Source organism: Pan paniscus, chromosome 16 (assembly GCF_029289425.2).
Source record: "Pan paniscus chromosome 16, NHGRI_mPanPan1-v2.0_pri, whole genome shotgun sequence".
Classification (NCBI taxonomy): Eukaryota; Metazoa; Chordata; class Mammalia; order Primates; family Hominidae; genus Pan; species Pan paniscus.
Genome location: NC_073265.2, coordinates 54,729,841 through 54,751,237, shown reverse-complemented (window position 1 = coordinate 54,751,237; position 21,397 = coordinate 54,729,841). Strand labels below are relative to the sequence as shown.

The 21,397-nt window shown below is 41.8% G+C and overlaps 1 protein-coding gene across 21 annotated transcripts in view; it reads left to right on the top strand.

The window, feature by feature from the left end:
* The window catches only part of DPP8 (dipeptidyl peptidase 8), a 75,620-nt gene that overhangs the window by 16,757 nt on the left and 37,466 nt on the right, over positions 1–21,397 (top strand). For 12 of the 21 annotated variants that reach the window (XR_004666556.3, XM_008953309.5, XM_055099033.2 and 9 more), the window contains 6 exons: positions 889–1,062; positions 3,642–3,810; positions 11,695–11,805; positions 14,161–14,289; positions 17,190–17,251; positions 20,708–20,808. Coding sequence is in view for 20 of the 21 variants with exons in the window: in XM_008953309.5 (XP_008951557.3) it covers positions 889–1,062; positions 3,642–3,810; positions 11,695–11,805; positions 14,161–14,289; positions 17,190–17,251; positions 20,708–20,808 (746 nt within the window). In the remaining variant the exon portion in view is untranslated. The remainder of the gene's footprint in view (positions 1–888; positions 1,063–3,641; positions 3,811–11,694; positions 11,806–14,160; positions 14,290–17,189; positions 17,252–20,707; positions 20,809–21,397) is intronic. The other 9 variants (XM_063596729.1, XM_063596727.1, XM_063596728.1 and 6 more) reach the window with 3 other exon arrangements.

Genomic DNA, 21,397 nt, shown 5'->3' with positions numbered 1-21,397 from the left:
AGAGGAGTATTGCTAGTGTAGTGGAAAGGTTTTAATAACAGCTGACAAATTTGAGAGCTTATTCTGTGTCAGTCATTGTACTAAACATTGTACATATTTTATCTAAATTAATCTTCACAAAGCTGATATAGATGATTTATTACTATTTTGAAAATGAAGAAAATTACTTTTGAATAAATTAAGCTACTTTCTCAAGGTTAGACTTCTAGTTAAGGGTCAAAGCTTGGATTCAAACCACTTGACTTAGAAGTCTGTGCTCTTAATTGCATGCTGGGTACTAAATTATAGTTAAGTTGTAGAAAGTCTTGAATGCCAACATGATTGGACTTTATTCTTGTTCTCTAATGTATACAGTAATCATCTAAAGAATCTTTACTAGGAAATGTTTCAGCAGACTTCCTAAAATTAATCTGCTTAAAGTTGCCAGCAAATTTTGGGGTCACTTAACATGTAGACTGTGCTCAGTGAATTAGAAGGCTGAAAAAAAAAATGTAGAGTCGCCAGGCGCGGTGTCTCATTCCTGTAATCCCAGCACTTTGGGAGGCCGAGGCAGGCGGATCACGAGGTCAGGAGATGGAGACCATCCTGGCTAACACGGTGAAACCCCGTCTCTACTAAAAACACAAAAAATTAGCCGGGCGTGGTTGCGGGCGCCTGTAGTCCCAGCTACTAGGAAGGCTGAGGCAGGAGAATGGCGTGAACCCGGGAGGCGGAGCTTGCAGTGAGCCAAGATCGCTCCACTGCACTCCAGCCTGGGTGACAGAGTGAAACTCTGTCTCAAAAAAAAAAAAAAAGAGTCAATAATGTTGGAGATTCTAGGATTTCAGTGCTAAAAGCAAAAGATGGTTTTTCAGAAGACTGGAATAGGTGACTTTCCTTTCACATTAGGCAACACTGGACTATGGAATGTATTCTCGAGAAGAAGAACTATTAAGAGAAAGAAAACGCATTGGAACAGTCGGAATTGCTTCTTACGATTATCACCAAGGAAGTGGAACATTTCTGTTTCAAGCTGGTAGTGGAATTTATCACGTAAAAGATGGAGGGCCACAAGGATTTACGGTAAGTTGGAGTTGCTAGTGGTTAAATCTGGTTTGGGTCCAAAAGGTTATTTGTACCCAAATCAGAAAGGTAATTAATAAACAAACCAGCAACTTCAGTTTACCCACCAACAAAGAAATTTAATAGCAATGAAAACAAGAAACATGGAGATTGGTTTCCAATTTTAAGAGCGATTTTTTTTTTTTTTGAGACAGAATTTCACTGTTGTTGCCCAGGCTAGAGTGCAATGGTGCCATCTTGGCTCACTGCAACCTCTGCCTCCTGGGTTCAAGTGATTCTCCTGCCTCAGCCTCCCAAGTAGCTGGGACTACAGGCATGCGCCACCACCCCTGGCTAATTTTGTATTTTTAGTAGCGATGGGGTATCTCCATGTTGGTCAGGCTGGTCTTGAACTCCTGACCTCAGGTTATCTGCCCATCTCGGCCTCCCAAAGTGCTAGGATTACAGGCATGAGCTACCGCGCCCAGCCTTAGGAGCTAATTTTTTTACCAGCTCAGGCAACAGAGAGAGACCCTGTCTCTACAAAAAAAAATTTAAAAAAACTTAGCTGGGCATGGTGGTGCACACCTTTAATCCCAGATACTCAGGAGTCTGAGGTGGGAGGATCACTTGAACCTGGAGGTCAAGCTGCAGTGAACTGTGATTGTGCCACTGCACTCCAGCCTAGATGACAGACCAAAATCTTATCTCAAAACAAAAGAGTTAATAATCTTTCTAGTTACATTAAGATACCATTTTTAGGTCAGACATGGTGGCTCACGCCCATAATTCCAGCACTTTGGGAGGCCCATGTGGGCAGATCATTTGAGCCTAAGAGTTCCAGACCAGCGTGGGGAAACATGGCGAAACCCTATCTCTACAAAAAATGCAAAAATTAGCCAGGCAAGGTAGCATGCGCCTGTAGTCCCAGCTACTCAGGAAACTGAGGTGGGAGGATCATTTGAGCCTGGGAGGCGGAGGTTGTAGTGCACCGAGATTGTGCTGCTGCACTTTAGCGTGGATGACAGAGCAAGACTCTGTCTTAAAAAAAAAAAACATACAAATTTTAAAGTAGTAAAAATACTTGCTGTATAGAAAGATAGAGTAGGCCATGCATGGTGGCTCACGCCTGTAATCCCAGCACTTTGGGAGGCTGAGGTGGGCAGATCACTTGAGATCAGGAGTTTGAGATCAGCCTGGCCAACATGGTGAAACCCTGTCTCTACTAAAAATACAAAAATTAGGCAGGCGCACCTGTAGTCCTAGCTACTCGGGAGGCTGAAGCACGAGAATTGCTTGAATCTGGGAGTTGGATGGAGGTTGCAGTGAGCTGAGATCGCTCCACTGTCCTCCACCCTGGGCGACAGAGTGAGACTAAGAGAGAGAAAAAAAAAAAAAAGGAAAGGTAAAGGGCATCAATTCCCACTTCCTGTGTAAGCACTGAGGGAGGTTTTGGAAGATCATTATCAAAAGGCAATTTTTTGTTTCCCTTGAAAGCTAATTCATCTTAATAAATTTATATATATATATATACACACACACGCACACACACACACTTTTTTTTTGGGGGGGAGACAAAGTCTTGCTCTGTCATCCAGGCTGGAGTGCAGTGGCAAGATCATGGCTCACTGCAGCCTCAAACTCCTGGGCTCAAGCAATCCTCCCACCTCAGCCTCCTGAGTAGCTGGGACTACAGATATGTGCCACCACACCCAATCACTAATTTAAAAAATTTTTTTTAGAGGTGAGGGTCCCACTAGATTGCCCCAGCTTGTCTTGGACTTTAGGCTCAAGTGATCCTCTTGCCTTAGCCTCTTAAGTGGCTTATGTTTGGTTTTATCCTAGGCAATTCATTATGAGCTTTAGGAACTCTTCTTTTGAGAATTGTGATGATCCTGGCTTCTATTACATTTTTATGAGCAAACTATTTTATATTGGTAAAAATAATTTTAAAATATTTAATAAAATATTGAGTGAATAAGTGTTTAATAACAATGTTTAATGAACAGTAATTACTCTCTTAAACAAGTTGGGCAACAAAATTTATGAAGAAGTGTTTTATTGTCTTTATGTCCTTTATGTCCTCTCCTGTTACCCTTAGCTTTTTCATTTGAAGTTAAAAAAAATTCCTTTCTGGTAAGTTAAGGCAATAGAAAGTATATTTTTCTGGGAAGCAATTATCATTGTTGACTTTTTTTTTTTTTTTTCCTTATACTGAGTCTCACTCTGTCACCCAGGTTGGAGTGCAGTGGCACGATCTTGGCTCACTGCAACATCCACCTCCCAGGTTCAAGCGATTCTCCTGCCTCAGCCTCCCAAGTAGTTGGGACTACAGGTGCCCACCACTACGCCCAGCTAATTTTTGTATTTTTGGTAGAGATGGGGTTTCACTATGTTGGTCAGGCTGGTCCCGAACTCCTGACTTCAGGTGATCTGCCCGCCTTGGCCTCCCGAAGTGCTGGGATTACAGGCGTTAAGTCACCACGCCCGGCCTCATTGTTGACATTTTACCTAGAAATATTGTTCATCTTATAGGAAGGGTGCTGGAACATGTATGTGTCAGCCTAATACTTACCTTAAAATGTTGTTTACTTTTCTAGCAACAACCTTTAAGGCCCAATCTAGTGGAAACTAGTTGTCCCAACATACGGATGGATCCAAAATTATGCCCTGCTGATCCAGACTGGATTGCTTTTATACATAGCAACGATATTTGGATATCTAACATCGTAACCAGAGAAGAAAGGAGACTCACTTATGTGCACAATGGTAAGGCATAGTTCTTCAGATTTACTTTTCTGAACAGTATTTTTTGAAGTATAATTTGCTGCTTGCATTTTGAAATTAGATTACCACGTTGGGTGATCTTTATATTTGAAATTCAAGTCTTTAAAATTTTTAAAAAATGGAGAAAAGTACAGAGGATAACTTGTATGTACCACATGTATAATATTCATTTTAATGTTTTAATGTTCATTTTCAAACAGTGAAACAAAAGAACCTCTGACATGATTGTTCTTTTAGCTTGCTAAGACTGCCAGAATTTTCCCAAAACTGTTCTTATTAAAATAAAATTTTAGGCTAGGCATGGTGGCTCATGCCTGTAATCCTAGCACTCTGGGAGGCTGAGGCAGGCAGATTGTTTGAGCCCAGAAGTTCAAGATCAGGATGGGCAACATGGTGACACCTCGTTTGACAAAAAAATACAAAAAATTAGCTGAGCGTAGTGGCATGTGTAGTCCCAACTACCTGGGAGATTGAGGTAGGAGGATCACCTGATCCAGGAGGTCAAGGCTATGGTGAGCCATTGCGCTCCAACCTGGGTGACAAAGTGAGACTCTGTTTCAAAAATAAATAAATAAATACATTTTTAAAAATTAGTTTTGTTTTTGAGAAAGAGATAGAAAAACCAATTACACACTCTAAGAAACTACTTGAGGCCAGGCGTGGTGGCTCATGCCTGTAGTCCCAGCACTTTGGGAGGCCAAGGCAGGTGGATCACCTGAGGTCAGGAGTTCTAGACTAGTCTGGCCAACATGATGAAACCCTGTCTCTATTAAAAATACAAAAATTAGCTGGAATGGTGGTGCACACCTGTAATTCCCAGCTACTAGGGAGGTTGAGGCGGGAGAATTGCTTGAACCTGGGAGGTGGAGGTTGCAGTTAGCTGAGACTGCGCCACTGCACTCCAGCCTGGGCAAGAGAGCAAGACCCTGTCTCAAAAAAATAAAACTACTTGAGACTGAGGCGGGTAGATCACTTGAGCCTGGACAACATAGTAAGACCTTGTCTCTACCAAAAAAAAAAAAAAAAAGCTGGATGTGGTGGCACATGCCTGTAGTCCCAGCTACTTAGGAGACTGAGAGAGGAGGATCACTCAAGCCTAGGAGGTCGAGGCTAAAGTGAAACGTGATTGCGCCACTGCACTGCACCCTGGGTGACAGAGTGAGACCCTGTCTCAAAAAAAAAATTATCTTTCAGTTTTGGAGAGCCTACTTAGTTATTGTCATAATAGAAAAAATAGAACTTTGTAGAACTATGTATATTGTGGGAATATTTAATTAAGTTTTATTGAAGTGGCTGTGATAATACTAAGCACTATTCAAAGCACAGAGAGATGTGAATGGTTTCCTCTAAAGGTTTCATACAAATGAAAGATGGGAGATAGTGTATTGCTTTTTCTTTGAACACGTGAACCAGAGTTTAAGTACCATAATGAAGATGATGACTGAAAATTCTTTTGTCTAACTTTTGCTTAATCTTATGTTCACAAAGCTGATTTACTGTCATCTTTCTTAATCATTATCCCCTCATCATCATCAATCATTAGTTAAAATTAATTACAGGCCAGGCGCCATGGTTCATGCCTGTAATCCTAGCACTTTGGAAGGCCGAGGCGGGCAGATCACGAGGTCAAGAGATCGAGACCATCCTGGCTAACACAGTGAAACCCTGTCTCTACTAAAACTACAAAAAATTAGCCGGGCGTGGTGGCGGGTGCCTGTAGTCCCAGCTACTAAGGAGGCCAAGGCAGGAGAATGATGTGAACCCAGGAGGCGGAGCTTCCAGTGAGCTGAGATCACGCCACTGCATTCCAGCCTGGGCGACAGAGGGACACTCCGTCTAAAAAAAAAAAAGAAAAAAGAAAGAAAGTCATTGTTAACAGATATGTTACACGTTGGAAAACAAAATGATACATATTCTCTCAAGTTTGTTTTTTTGTTCTTTTTTGTTGTTGTTTGTTTTTGAGACAGAGTCTCACTGTGTCACCCAGGCTGGAGTGTAGTGGTGTGATCTCTGCTCACTGCAACCTTCGCCTCTCGGGTTCAGGTGATTCCCCTGCCTCAGCCTCCCGAGTAGCTGGGATTACCGGCTAATTTTTTTGTATTTTTAGTAGAGACGGGGTTTCACCATGTTGGCCAGGGTGTTCTCAATCTTCTGACCTCGTGATACACCCACCTCGGCCTCCCAAAGTGCTGGGATTACAGGCACGAGCCACCGTGCTCAGCCTGTTTGTTTGTTTTTTGCAACAAAGTCTCGCTCTATTGCCCAGGCTGGAGTGCAGTGGGCTATCTCAGCTCACTGTAACCTCTGCCTCCCGCGTTCAAGTGATTCTCATCCCTCAGCCTCCTGAGTAGCTGGGATTACAGGTGCACACCACCACACCTGGTTAATTTTTGTATTTTTAGTAGGGACGGGGTTTCACCATGTTGACCAGGCTGGTGTTGAACTCCTGACCTCAAGTGATCCGTCCACCTCCGCCTCCCAAAGTGCTGAGAACAGGCGTGAGCCACAGCACCTGGCCAGACATAGGGTTTTATAAGAGCACCAATGTGGGACAGTGGTCAGGGAAGGCTTTCCAGAAAAGATGACACCTAAACTGATCCTAAGTAATGTCTATATATTATCCAGTACACTCCTGACAAGGGGACTACGTGAGAAAGGTCTTGATGCAAAAGACATCATGGTGTTTGTGAGGAGTTAGAAGCAGTGTGAAGGTTCTGAAGCATAAGTTCTGAGTCAAGAAGTAGCAAAAGATTGGCAGATAAGGGCCAGGACAAGGGTAGACCATATCTTCTGTAAATGAACATGGACTTTATCATGATATGAGGGTCCATGGAAAAGTTTTTAACAGTTGAGTGGTGTGATCATCATAATCATATTGTCGATAAGTTGTTCTGGATACTTTGTGGAGGTTAAATTTGAGAAGCATGGGTAGAGACAGGAACACCAAAGCTTGACTGTTGCAGTTATCCAAGTTATATGGCCTAAATCTAGAGCATAGGATAGAGAAAAGGGGATGGAGTAAGGAAAATCTTAAGTTAAAAGTATAGATTTTGGTGTTTAATGGGTCTCCCTTTGAAGTCAGGAAATCAGAACAGCTGTTCTACTACCAATGGCAGTAGAAAGATTAGGTTGGTAGTTAGTAAATCTGTTTTGGAAATCCTAGCCATTTTTTCATGCCCTTTTTTTTTTTTTTTTTTCCAATTTTTTTGAGACAGGGTCTCCTATTGGCTCACTGCAGTCTTCACGGGGCTGCAGCAATCCTCCCACCTCAGCACCCCTGAATAGCTGAGACAACAGGTGTGTGCCACCACGCCTACCTAATTTTTAATTTTTTTTGTAGAGATGAGGTCTCCCAGCACTTTGGGAGGCCAAGGTGGGAAGAGCTCTTGAGCCCAGGAGTTCAAGACCAGCCTGGGCAATGTAGGGAGACCCTGTCTCTACAAAAAAATAAAAAATAATAAAAATTACCCAGACATGGTGTCATGCACCCGTTTCTCAGTTACTCTGGGAGCCGAGGTGGGAGGATCACTTGAGCATGGATAGTCAGGCTCTGTTGCACCACTGCACTCCAGCCTTGGAGTGACTGTATTTGCACCACTGCACTCCAGCCTTGGAGTGAGCTATAATTGCACCACTGCACTCCCGCCTTGGTGGCAGATGAAAGAGAGAGACCCTGTCTCTAAAAAAAAAAAAAAAAAAAAAAAAGAATATAGAACCGGTTTGAATTTCAAGCCTACCATTTATTAACTGTGTGGCCTTGAGCAGGTTATTTAACCATCTCTTAGTTTCCACATCTGTAAAAACAGATATTAATTAATAGCACATCAACATAGGGTTGTTAGGAGGCTTTAATGAGTTAATATCTATGAAGTATTTAGGATAGTGCCTGAAACATAGTAAGTGTTGTGTAAGTATGTGCTTAGATAGAAAGTAGGTAGGGAGTTAATGTCATCAGCTTATTCCACTTACTCACAATAGGTTTCTAAGTGAAAGTCCACTTGAGATGGATTTGGTCTATCAGTATGTACATGTGTTTATTCTTTGCCTGGTGATAGAGGAATTTAAAAGTAATAAAATCCTAGCTTCTGCTCTCAAATGACTTACTGAGACAATGAGATGATACTATTTATTCATTTAATAAATAATAATGGAAGTCTATAATAAACAGTAGGAAGATACAAATGGGGGTTACTTATCTTCATAGTCTTGGCTCTATAATTAATTCCAGAATTCAAAACACTTTGAAAACTGAGCTTAGTTTTCATTAGGTTGTTACTAAAATTCATTTGGCAGTAACACCTGACCTGAAGTGACCTGAGGATATTGATAAACTTAATATGCTTATCTGTGTAGTGTGACTATTCATAAGTTTACTGCAGGAATATTGGTGTATATGATTGCAAGGTATTTGGTTACCCTGCTGGAGATATTACATAATGTATTATGGTAGATGTACAATATATGAAAAATCTTGGCCGGGCACGGTGGCTCACGCCTGTAATCCCAGCACTTTCGGAGGCCGAGGCGGGCAGATCACCTGAGGTCGGGAGTTCAAGACCAGCCTGACCAACATGGAGAAACCCTGTCTCTACTAAAAATACAAAATTAGCCGGGGTGGTGGCACACGCCTGTAATCCCAGCTACTCAGGAGGCTTAGGCAGGAGAATCGCTTGAACCCAGGAAGTGGAGGTTGCGGTGAGCCGAGATGGAGCTATTGCACTCCAGCCTGGGCAACAAGAGCAAAACTCCGTCTAAAAAAGAGAGAGAAAGAAAGAAAGAAAACAGAAAAGGAAAGAAAAGAAAGAAAAGAGCTCTCCCAAATTCTGAATTCCAAATATTTCTTTTTGGATTCAAACTTTTTGGATAAAAAAATCATTGGTTTGCACTGTACATTATGTCAGACTATATAGAAAATATAAATAAGCAAAAATAATAAAACTTGCTGGTAAAATTAAAATCAGGCCAGGTGCAGTGGCTCACACCTGTAATCCTAGCACTTTGGGGGGCCAAGGTAAGAGGATTACTTGAGCTCAGGGATTTGAGACCAGTCTGGGAAACATAATGAGACCTCATCTCTACAAAAATTTTTTAAAAAATTAGCTGGGCTTAGTGACATATGCCTGTGTCCCAGCTACTTGGGAGGCTGAGACAGGAGGATTGCTTGAGCCCAGGAGATGAAGGCTGCAGTGACCCGAGATCTCACCCCTGCGCTCTACCCTTGGTGACAGAGCAAGACCCTGTCTCAAAAATAAAATAAAAATTAAAGTCACTATGAGATATGTAATGCCTACTAGACTGGCTACAGTGAGAAATATTGAGAACACCAAATGTTGGAGAAGAACTTTCATACTTTGATAGTAAGAATATAAAATAATAGAAATACTTTGGATAACTGTTTGGCACTTTCTTATGAAGTTAAACACACACTTACCACACTAACCAGCCATATTACTCGTAGGTATTTACTTAGAAATAAAAACACATGTTCTCAAAAATTCCCTTTTTTTTCTTTTTTGAGACATGGTCTCACTCTGTCACCCAGGCTGGAGTGCAGTGGCATGATCTCGGCTCACTGCATCCTCCTTCTCCCAGACTCAAGTGATTCTCCTACCTCAGCCTCCCGAGTAACTGGGACCATAGGCACCTGCCATCACACCTGGCTAAATTTTGTATTTTTTGTAGAGGCGGGGTTTCACTATGTTGCCAAGGCTGGTCTCAAACTCCTGAGCTCAAGCAGTCTGCCCTCCTCAGCCTCCCAAAGTGTTGGGATTACAGGCGTGAGCCACTGCGCCTGGCCCACAAAAATTCTTACACAGTAATTATGTGGCCGGGCGCGGTGGCTCACGCCTGTAATCCCAGCACTTTGGGAGGCCGAGGTGGGTGGACCACGAGGTCAGGAGATCAAGACCATTCTGGCTAACACAGTGAAACCCCGTCTCTACTAAAAATACAAAAAATTAGCCGGGCATCGTGGCGGGCACCTGTAGTCCCAGCTACTTGGGAGGCTGAGGCAGGAGAATGGCGTGAACCCGGGAGGCGGAGCTTGCAGTGAGCCGAGATCGCGCCACTGCACTCCAGTTTGGGCAACAGAGCGAGACTCCGTCTCAAAAAAAAAAAAATGTTCATAGCATCTTTAGTCATAATAGCCAGAAACTGGAAACAGACAAGATATCCATTAACAGATAAAAGAACTATGGTATGCAATGGAATACAACTCAGCAGTAAACAGCAACTAACTACTGACACATGTAACAATGTTGAAACTCAAAAGAAGCCAAACAAATATATACATACTGTATGATTTCATTTACATGAACTTCTAGAATATGCAAACCTGACCTCTGGTGATAGAAATCAGATCAGTGATTGTTTCTGGGTTGGGACTGGGCCTTGACCGGGAAGGAGCATGAGTACTGGAAGTGTAAGTGGCGATAGGGATGTGGTCATACAGGTATATGTATTTTTCAAAAATAAACAGTACATTTAAGAATTTGTAAATTATAAAGCAATTTTTAAATCCTACTCAAAATCTCACTACTTGGAGATAACCATATTTCAGTTTATATCAGCACTTTTTAAAAATGCATTTTTATAAATGGAATCACAGTATAAATGCTATTCAATAATCTGATTTATTTTATTCAAGTATATTGTAAACATTTCCTCATGACACAAAATCTTTTTTTTTTTTTTTTTGAGACGGAGTCTTGTTCTGTCACCCAGGCTGGAGGGCAGTGGTGGTGTGATCTTGGCTCACTGCAACCTCCACCTCCCGGGTTCAAGCGATTCTCCTGCCTCAGACTCCCGAGTAGCTGAGAGTACAGGCGCCTGGCACCATGCCTGGCTAATTTTTTTTTTTTTTTTTTTTGAGACGGAGTCTTTGCTCTGTCTCCCAGGTTGGAGTGCAGTGGTGCGATCTCGGCTCACTGCAAGCTCCGCCTCCTGGGTTCATGCCATTCTCCTGCCTCAGCCTCCCAAGTAGCTGGGACTACAGGCGTCCGCCAACACGCCCGGCTAATTTTTTGTATTTTTAGTAGAAACGGGGTTTCACCGTGTTAGCCAAGATGGTCTCCATCTCCTGACCTCGTGATCCGCCCGTCTCGGCCTCCCAAAGTGCTAGGATTACAGGCGTGAGCCACCGCGCCCGGCCGCTAATTTTTGTATTTTTAGTAGAGACAGAGTTTCACCATATTGGCCAGGCTGGTTTCAAACTCCTGACCTTGTGATCTGTCCTCCTCAGCCTCCCAAAGTGCTGGGATTACAGGCATGAGCCACCACGCCTGGCCTCAAAATCTTACATAATTATGGCTTTGTGGTTTTCTTTTAAAACAAGAGTCCCCTTCAAACTATTTGCTGGAAACCTAAGTGTAAAACAGATGAAAGCTGAGCTGCTCCAACTGAATGAGATGAAAGAAGAATGGTCGAATTATATGACCTATAAGATTCACTCTAGGTCTAAAATATACTTCTCTGTGTAAGAGAGTTATATGTCCCCTATACTGTGCTCCTTTTCTTGTAATCTTTTTTCCATGATCCTGCTAATTGGGAAAATAATAACATTTATTTGGAGCATGTACTGTGGTCCAGGCTTTGTTCTAAGTGCTTTATGTGAATTAATTAATTTAATCTTCATATCAACCTCACAAGGTAGCCTTTTCTCATTTACAAATGGGATACTGCAGTGGAATGAGATTGGATGATTTGCCCAAAGTCAGACATGATGGACCCCAGATTTGAACTTAGTCCGTTCAGCTCCACAGTTTACCACTGTACTCCAGCCACCTTTCCAAATAAACTGAATCATTTTGCTTTGTACCTATGAAAAGATAGCTTTCTGTGATAATTTTGCCTTTTATATTTGTCTAGAGCTAGCCAACATGGAAGAAGATGCCAGATCAGCTGGAGTTGCTACCTTTGTTCTCCAAGAAGAATTTGATAGATATTCTGGCTATTGGTGGTGTCCAAAAGCTGAAACAAGTAAGGGGGTTCAAAATAATATATTATGGGTCAATTAAAGTATTGTTAAGATTCAACTGTCATTTAAGTGCACAGATTCTAAATCTTGGATAATAGATTTGAAAGCGGATAATAGATTCCAAAGTGATGATTGATTCATGCCCATAGTTATTTAAAATATGTAGATTAGGCTGGGCACAGTGGCTAACACCTGTAATCCCAGCACTTTGGGAGGCCGAGGCAGGCGGATCACCCGAGGTCAGGAGTTCAAGACCAGCCTGGCTAACATGATGAAACCCCGTTTCTAATAAAAATACAAAAAATTAGCCGGGCATGGTAGCACGTGCCTGTAATCCCAGCTACGCGGGAGGCTGAAGCAGGAGAATCGCCTGAACCCAGGAGACAGAGGTTACAGTGAGCCAAGATCACACTATTGCACTCCAGCTTGGGCAATGAGAGCAAAACTTTGTCTCAAAAATATGTAGATTATGGCCGGGCGTGGTGGCTTACGCCTGTAATCCCAGCACTTTGGAAGGCTGAGGCAGGTGGATCACGAGGTCAGGAGATGGAGACCATCCTGGCTAACACGGTGAAACCCCACCTCTACTGAAAAAAAAAAAAAATTAGCTGGGCATGGTGGGGGACGCCTGTAGTCCCAGCTACTCAGAAGGCCGAGGCAGGAGAATGACGTGAACCTGGGAGGCGGAGCTTGCAATGAGCCGAGATCACGCCACTGCACTCCAGCCTGGGTGACACAGCGGGACTCTGTCTCAAAAAAAAAAAAAAAAAAAAAGTAGATTATATTTCATCATAATGAAGTCTAGTAAAAACCATTGTATTGTGGTTTAATGCCTCTGGCCCCTCAATTCTCTTTGCCAGTTTTTCTCCTAGAGGCTGGTCTTGGTAATGCTGGCAGCATTGGTGGCAAAATAAAAAATACCACACCTTGGCTGGGCGCAGTGACTCACGCATGTAATCTCAGCACTTTGGGAGGCCAAGGCGGGCGGATCATGAGGTCAGGAGATCAAGACTATCCTGGCCAACATGGTGAAACCCCATCTCTACTAAAATACAAAAAATTAGCTGGGTGTGGTGGTACGCACCTGTAGTCCCAGCTACTCGGGAGGCTGAGGCAGAAGAATCAATTGAACCCGGGAGGTGGAGATTGCAGTGAGCTGAGATCGCGCCACTCTGCTCCAGCCTGGCAACAGAGCGAGACTCCGTCTCGAAAACAAACAAACAAAAAACCACACCTTAATGTGTTGCTATAAAAATGTGTGATTGACTAGAGAGTCTGTTAAACAGATGACCAAATCAGTATATGAATGGATAGGATAAAAGGGAAAAAATTCCTCCCCTTCTTGGGGCAAATTCACAAGTATCTCACTCTCTGAGAAGAAGCTCACTAAAGCATGGCCTTCAAACTTTTTGACCATGATCCAGTTAGAAGTGTACTTATATTGCGGCCTAATACATATACTGTATAGATAAAACTGAAAACGAATTTCAAGAAGCAATACTTATTCTTATGTGTAATACTCCCTGATACTGTTATGTTGTTTTGTTTTTGGTTTTGGTTTTTTTTTTTTTTTTTTTGAGGCAGGGTCTCTGTTGTGCAGGCTGGAGTGCAGTGGTGCAATCTCAGCTCACTGCAAAGTCTGCCTCCCGGGCTCAAGCAATCCTCTCACCTCAGCTTCCCAAGTACCCGGGACTACAGGCACAAGCCACTACACCCAGCTAATTTTTGTATTTTTTTTTAGAGATGGGGTATTGCCATGTTGCCCAGGGTGTGGTTTGTGTGTTATATTTTTTAAAATACTGATTATGACTCGTTAACAGATTTCATGACCTACTCATGGTTTGGAGCTAGCAGTCTGAACGCTTCTCTAAGAGACCCTGAAAAATACTTTTAAGCCATGTCTTGGATTTGGACATTTTATTTTAAGATGTGAAATGTTTTGTTGTATTTGTTAGAAGATGATTTTTACATAAATACAGAAACTATTCAACTGAACTGTATTTAAGTAGTATTTATTTTTTTAATAGGAAATATTATACATGTAATTAAATATTTCGTTTTTCAACAAAGAATGCATTTTATGGTATGCAAGAACAAAGTCCTACAAAAATGTTTTTCCCTGTTTTAAAAATATGTATACATATCATCTCCAGTTGTTTTCCCTCCAAAAGAAGTGGCTTAACAATAACTCACCTTGCTACTACAAAGACTAGTGATATTTTCCTACAAAAAAGGCAGCATATTTTATACATAAGTTATTCTTCACTATAAGAAATCTGATACTAGAAGGAACGGTTGGTTATGACTACTCTCTGGAATAATTCTTCTAAATTTTCAATATCTAAATTTCTTTTAAGCTCCCAGTGGTGGTAAAATTCTTAGAATTCTATATGAAGAAAATGATGAATCTGAGGTGGAAATTATTCATGTTACATCCCCTATGTTGGAAACAAGGAGGGCAGATTCATTCCGTTATCCTAAAACAGGTACTGTACTCCATTGGCATTTATATTCACTCATTTCCTCTTTCCAAGTAAGATTCTTTCTGTAGTCATCCAAAGGTGTAGCCAACAACATTGGTCATTTCCAGCCTTATTTACGACGGGTTGTTCACTAAGTATCACAAAAATAGATTTTGAATTAAAGGGTGATCCTTTTGATTCTTTTCAAAGGTAGGGATGTCTACACAATTGGTTTCCTCAAGGAATGAATTAGAAGGTATCTTTGCGCCGGGTGTGGTAGCTCACGTCTGTAATCTCAGCACTTTGGGAAGCTGAGGTGGGTGGATCACTTGAGGTCAGGAGTTTGAGACCAGCCTGACCAACATGGTGAAACCCCATCTTTACTAAAAATACAAAATTAGCCAGGCGTGGTGGTGCATGCCTGTAATCCCAGCTACTTGGGAGGCTGACACAGGATAATTGCTTGAACCCAAGAGGCAGAGGTTGTAGTGAGTTGAGATCATGCCATTGCACTCCAGCCTAGGCAACAAGAGTGAAACTCTGTTTCAGAAAAAAAAAAAGAAGGTGTCTTTGCTAGCAAATACAGATTTTTAAGTGATATTTTTCATAATAAGTGATTTTTTTCCATTTTGCTTCTTACAGCATTTCAATTGTAAAAATAATACATAATTTCACTTTTCACTTTATTTCATTCTTGCTCTTTTCAGCCCCCCTTTTTTTATTTTAAATTTTATTTCAGTAGTTTTTGAGGAACAGGTGGTTTTTGGTTACATGGATAAGTCCTCCAGTGGTGATTTCTGAGATTTTGGTGCACCCGTCACCCGAGCAGTGTACACTGTACCCAATGTGTAGTCTTTTATTCCTCACACCCACCACCCTTCCTCTGGAGTCCCCAAAGTCCATTATATCATTCTTATGCCTTTGTGTCCTCATAGCTTAGCTCCCACTTATCAGTGAGAACATGATACTTGGTTTTCCATTCTTGAGTTACTTCACTTAGAATAATGGTCTCCAGCTCCATCTAGGTTGCTGTGAATGCCATTATTTTGTTCCTTTTTATGGTTGAATAGTATTCCATGTTGTATATATACAACATTTTTTTAATCCACTTGTTGGTTGATGGGCAAGCACCTCATTTTTATTTTACTTTTTTAAGACAGTGTCTTGCTGTGTCATCCAGGCTGGAATGCAGTGGTGTGATCTTGGCTCACTGCAACCTCTGCCTTCTGGGCTCAAGTGATTATCCTCCCGCAGCCTCCTGAGTAGCTGGGATTACAAGTGCCTACCACCACGCCCGGATGATTTTTGTATTTTTAGTAGAGATGGTATTTCACCATGTTGGCCAGGCTGGTCTTGAACTCCTGACCTCAAGGGATCCACCCACCTCGGCCTCCCAAAGTGCTGGGATTACAGGTATGAGCTGCCGCACCTGGCCGAACCTCTTATTTTTTGATATTCAAAAAGTATGAATTTGAGATGGGGCTCTGAGATTCTTGTGTAGTAAAACCCTGACCATCTACGTTATTCTTTTTCATTTTTTTCTTGAGACAGTCTCTCTCTGTCGCCAAGGCTGGAATGCAGTGGTGTGATCTTGGCTCACTATACCTCCACCTCCTGGGGTCAGGCCATTTTCCCACCTCAGCCTCCTGAGTAGCTCGACCAGCCTGGTGCGGCTCATTTTTGTTTTTTGTTTTTGTTTTTTTTTTTTGCTCTGTCACCCAGGCTGGAGTGCAATGGCATAATCTCAGCTCACTACAACCTCCACCTCCCAGGTTCAAGTGATTCTCCTGCCTCAGCCTCCCGAGTAGCAGGGATTACAGGTGCCCGCCACCACACCTGGCTAATTTTTGTATTTTTAGTAGAAACAGGGTTTCACCATGTTGGCCAGGCTGGTCTCAAACTCCTGACCTCGTGATCTGCCTGCCTCAGCCTCCCAAAGTGCTGGGGTTACAGGCCTGAGCCACTGCGCCCGGCCGTTTTTTGTGTGTTGTTTTTTTTTTTGAGACAGAGTCTCGCTGTGTCGCCCAGGCTGGAATGCAGTGGCACGATCTCAGCTCACTTCAACCTCCGCCTCCCGAGTTCAAGCAATTCTCCTGCCTCAGCCCCCTGAGTAGCTAGGATTACAGGCGTGTGCCACCACACCTGGCTAATTTTTGTATTTTTAGTAGAGATGGAGTTTCACCATGTTGGTCAGGCTGGTCTCAAACTCCTGACCTCAGGTGATCCACCTGCCTCGGCCTCCCAAAGTGCTGGGATTACAGGCGTGAGCCACTGCACCCTGCCTAATTTTTGTATTTTTTGTAGAGATGGGGTTTTACCATGTTGACCAAACTGGTCTTGAATTCCTGAGCTCAAGTGATCTGCCTGCCTTGGCCTCTCAAAGTGCTGGGATTACAGGCGTGAGACAGCATGCCTGGCATATACGTTACTCTTGACTTAACTAAAGTGTAAAGAGAATTGATCTGGCAAAATTAATTTGAGTAATTTTGGGTAAGCATTACTATTCATTTATGTCTCTTTCTTTCTTTTTTTTTTTTTTTGAGATGGAGTCTCGCTCTTGTTACCGAGGCTGGAGGGCAGTGGCACAATGTCAGCTCACTGCATTCTCCACCTCCCGGGTTCAAGTGATTCTCCTGCCTCAGCCTCCCAAGTAGCTGGGATTACAGGCACACACCACCACGCCCAGCTAATTTTTGTATTTTTAGTAGAGATGGAGTTTCACCATGTTGGCCAGGGTGGTCTCAAACTCCTGACCTCAGGTGATCCACCTGCCTCAACCTGCCAAAGTGCTGGGATTACAGGCGTGAGCCACTGCACCCGACCTATACGTTATTCTTAACTAAAGTGTAAAGAGGATTGATCTGGTAAAATTAATTTGAGTAATTTTGGATAAACATTACTATCATTTATGTCTCTTTCTAAAGGTACAGCAAATCCTAAAGTCACTTTTAAGATGTCAGAAATAATGATTGATGCTGAAGGAAGGGTAAGTATAAAATGCTGAGTTGACCTCCTGCGTCATTTGACTAATCTATTCAGCCCAGTAGGGTTCTTTGATACACTTTTTTATTTTTGGACTTGCTGAACTTGCTGAGATATCGGTGGATCATGATTTTAGATTGACCTAATTTTTTACTTGCAAATCATCCTGCTGGTTCATAAGATGGGAATATGGGGATATGCATATTAACCACTCCTTTCCAATAGTTTTTCTGTTTGCCTTTATTCTCCAGATTAATGTTAAAAGAAAAAAAGGTTATTGACTGGTTACCTTCTGTGTTGGGTAGATATCTGTGGTGCATTAAATATCCCACAGTTAATTTGTACTTCTGCTTTCCATTTCGACAGCCAAGTGCTTATAAGCTGCATGCACACAAGACTAGGTAAAAAAGTCTTGCTCTTCTAGACTTTTTTTTTTTTTTGAGTTTAAGAGCCGAGGTTTAACAGGTGAAAGAAAGAGAAAAGAGAATAGCTTTCTCTCCTGCAGAGAGAGAGAGGCTCCCGAGTCAGTCTTCCTCTTCTAGACTTTTTTAAAAACAGCTTTACTGAGATATATAACTCACATGTAATACAATTTATTTATTTAAACTTTAAAATTCAGTGGCTGTTGGTATATTCACAGAGTTTTGCAACCATCACCACAGGCAGTTTTAGAACATTGTTATTACCTCAAAAAGATACCCTATACTCCTGAGCCGTCATCCCCCAACCTCCTCATATCCCCCAGCACTAGGCAACCTTTTTTTTTTTTTTTTTGAGACAGAGTCTTGCACTGTCACCCGGGCTGGAGTGCAGTGGCGTGATCTTGGCTCACTTCAGCCTCTGCCTTCTGGGTTCACATGATTCTCCTGCCTCAGCCTCCCGAGTAGTTGGAATTACAGGCGCACCACCACACCCAGCCAATTTTTTGTATTTTTAGTAGAGACGGGGTTTCACTATGTTGACCAGACTGGTCTCAAACTCCTGACCTCATGATCTGCCCACCTCGGCCTTCCAAAGTGCTGGGATTACAGGCATGAGCCACCGTGCCCAGCCTAGACAACCATTAATCTACTTTCTATCTCTATAAATTTGCCTATTCTGGACATTTCATATAAGTGGAATCATACAATATGTAGTTTGGTCTCCTTGACTTAGATTGTTTTCAAGGTCCATCCATGTTGTACCATGTGTCAATACTTCATTTATTTTTAATTGATGAATAATACCTTTATATGGATATACCATATTGTATTTATCAGGTGATGAACATTTTGATTGTTTCCATTTTATGGCTATTATGAATAATGCTGCCATGAGTATGTGTGTACAAGTTTTTGTGTGGGCTTATGTTTTCATTTCTCTGGAGTATACACCTAGGAGTAGAATTGTTGAGTCATTGGATGACTATTTTTTTAACCTTTTGTGGAACTGCTGAAGTGTTTTTCCAAAGTGGCTGCACTATTTTATTTATTTTATTTTATTTTATTTTATTTTATTTTATTGTTCGAAGAAAAGTCTCCAGCCTGCCTAATATGGTAAAACCCCATCTCTACTAAAAATACAAAAAAGAGAAAGGTCTCACTTTGTCACCCAGCCTGGAGTATGGTGACACAATCACAGCTCAACCCAGCCTCAGCCTCTCAGGCTCAAGTGATCCTCCTGCCTCCGCCTTCTAAGTAGCTGGGACCACAGGCACACACCACCATGCCCCGCTAATTTTATTTTTCGTAGCGACAGGATTTCCCTATGTTGCCCAGGCTGGTCTTGCACTCCTGGGCCCAAGTGATCCTCTCACTTCAGCCTCCCAAAGTGCTGGGATTACAGGTGTGAGCCACCACACTCAGCATGTACTATTTTATTATATTCCCACTAGCAGTGGATTAGATTTCCAGTTTCTCCACATTATCACCAATACTTCTTCTTGTCCATTATATTTACTATAGCCATACTATTGTGTTTTTTTGGTTTTTTATTTTATTTATTTATTTTTTTGAGATGGAGTCTTGCTGTGTCCCCCAGGCTGGAGTGCAGTGGTGCGATCTCGTCTCACTGCAAGCTCCGCCTCCTGGGTTCACGCCATTCTCCTGCCTCGGCCTCCAGAGTGGCTGGTACTACAGGTGCCCGCCAAGATGCCCGGCTAATTTTTTTATATTTTTAGTAGAGACAGGGTTTCACCGTGTTAGCCAGGATGGTCTCGATCTCCTGACCTTGTGATTCGCCCGCCTCGGCCTCTCAAAGTGCTGGGATTACAGGTGTGAGCCACCACACCCGGCCCCTATTGTGTTTTAAGTGGTATCTCATTGTGGTTTTGATTTACATTTCTTTGATGGCTAACGATGTTGGGAATCATTTTCTGTGTTTATTAGCCATGTATATATTTTCTTTGGAGGACTGTCTATTCAGATCCTTTGCAGTTTTTAAAAATTATTTATTTTTTAAATTGTGTTTACTAGACTTATAAAAGAAAAATTTGCTTATCCAGGACTATTTCTTTAGTATATTACACAAATGGGCCAAGCATGGTGGCTTACACCTGTAATCCCAACTATTTGGCAGACAGGCAGATCACTTCAGGTCAGGAATTCGAGACCAGCCTGGCCAACATGGTGAAACCCTGCCTCTACTAAAAATACAAAAATTAGCTGGGCACGGTGGTATATACCCGTAATCCCAGCTACTTGGGAGACTGAGGCAGGAGAATCACTTAAACCCGGGAGGCAGAGGTTGCAGTTAGTCGAGATGGCGCCACTGCACTACAGCCTGGGTGACAGAGTGAAGACTCTCCAGTGTCTCAAGGATCACTTGAGCCCAGGAGTTTGAGACTAGCCTGGGCAACATAGGGAGACTCCATCTCTACAAAAAATTTAAAAATTAATATTTTATTTAATTTCATTACAAGCACACACCTTACCTGTAGTCTCAGCTACTCAGGAGGCTGAGGCAGGAGGATCACTTGAGCCTGGGAAATTGCGAAGGCAGTAAGCTGTGATCAAGCCACTGCATTCCAGCTGGGACAACAGAATGAGACCTTGTCTCAAAAAATATATATATATACACACACACATATATATATGTATAAATAAAATATATTTAGTGTGTATATATATATTTCTAGGTGAAATATGGGGAACTAGGGACTATTATTTTTCTGGATACTGGAGTCTAAGGTGATTAAAACTTGATTTTACTAGTTATTATCAAGTGTTCTGTTAGTATCAACTCAAAGAAATAGATTTTTAGGCTGTGTTAAAAGTGCTTATAACTTTTTTAGGCACAGAAATTAAGTACCAGTATAGGTAACCCAGAATTTACTTCTAGATTTGCTACATCCTTTGTTCCTTTTTAATACCTAACTCTGGAAAAATTTTCTGCTTTTTGGATAAATTGTTAAAGTAGACTAGCAAGCTAGTTATTTATCTAAATCTTCTATAACTAGATTCTTTTTTTTCTTTTTTAATAGATCATAAATGTCATAGATAAGGAACTAATTCAACCTTTTGAGATTCTATTTGAAGGAGTTGAATATATTGCCAGAGCTGGATGGACTCCCGAGGGAAAATAGTGCGTATGTTAAATTGTTACTTCTTTATAACTAATTTAGGATCCAGAGCTTTGGAATATTTGTGCTATTAGGTTTGCCTTGTAGTTGGAGCTGCCTTCACATGTAAATTTGCAGTACAGTTATTACTACACAAGGCATTTTTCTTGAATTAAGTGGATTTGTGCATTTGTAATCCTATAGGCATAGGTGCACTGCAGTTTAATTCTGTATATTCAGCCAGTTATGGTTCACAGTGTTATTTGTGATTAAATCATATGGCTTTAAGGCTCAGACATAAATGTGTATTTTTTAAATTGTATAATTGTAGAGCTTTATATGAGGATGATTACAAATAAATAGTTTCTGTGTCTAATGTAGACAACAGGAGTTTCACAAGACTGGCATTTGTTGACATTGATACTAAAGGGAGAAAACTTTTTTTTTTTTGAGTCATGGTCTCGCTCTGTCACCTAGGCTGGAGTGCAGTGGTGCAATCATGGCTCACTGCAGCCTCAACCTCCCTGGCTAAAGCTATCCTCCTGAGTAGCCGGGACTACGGGGACATGCCACCATGTCCAGCTAATTTTTTTTATTTTTTGTAGAGACAAG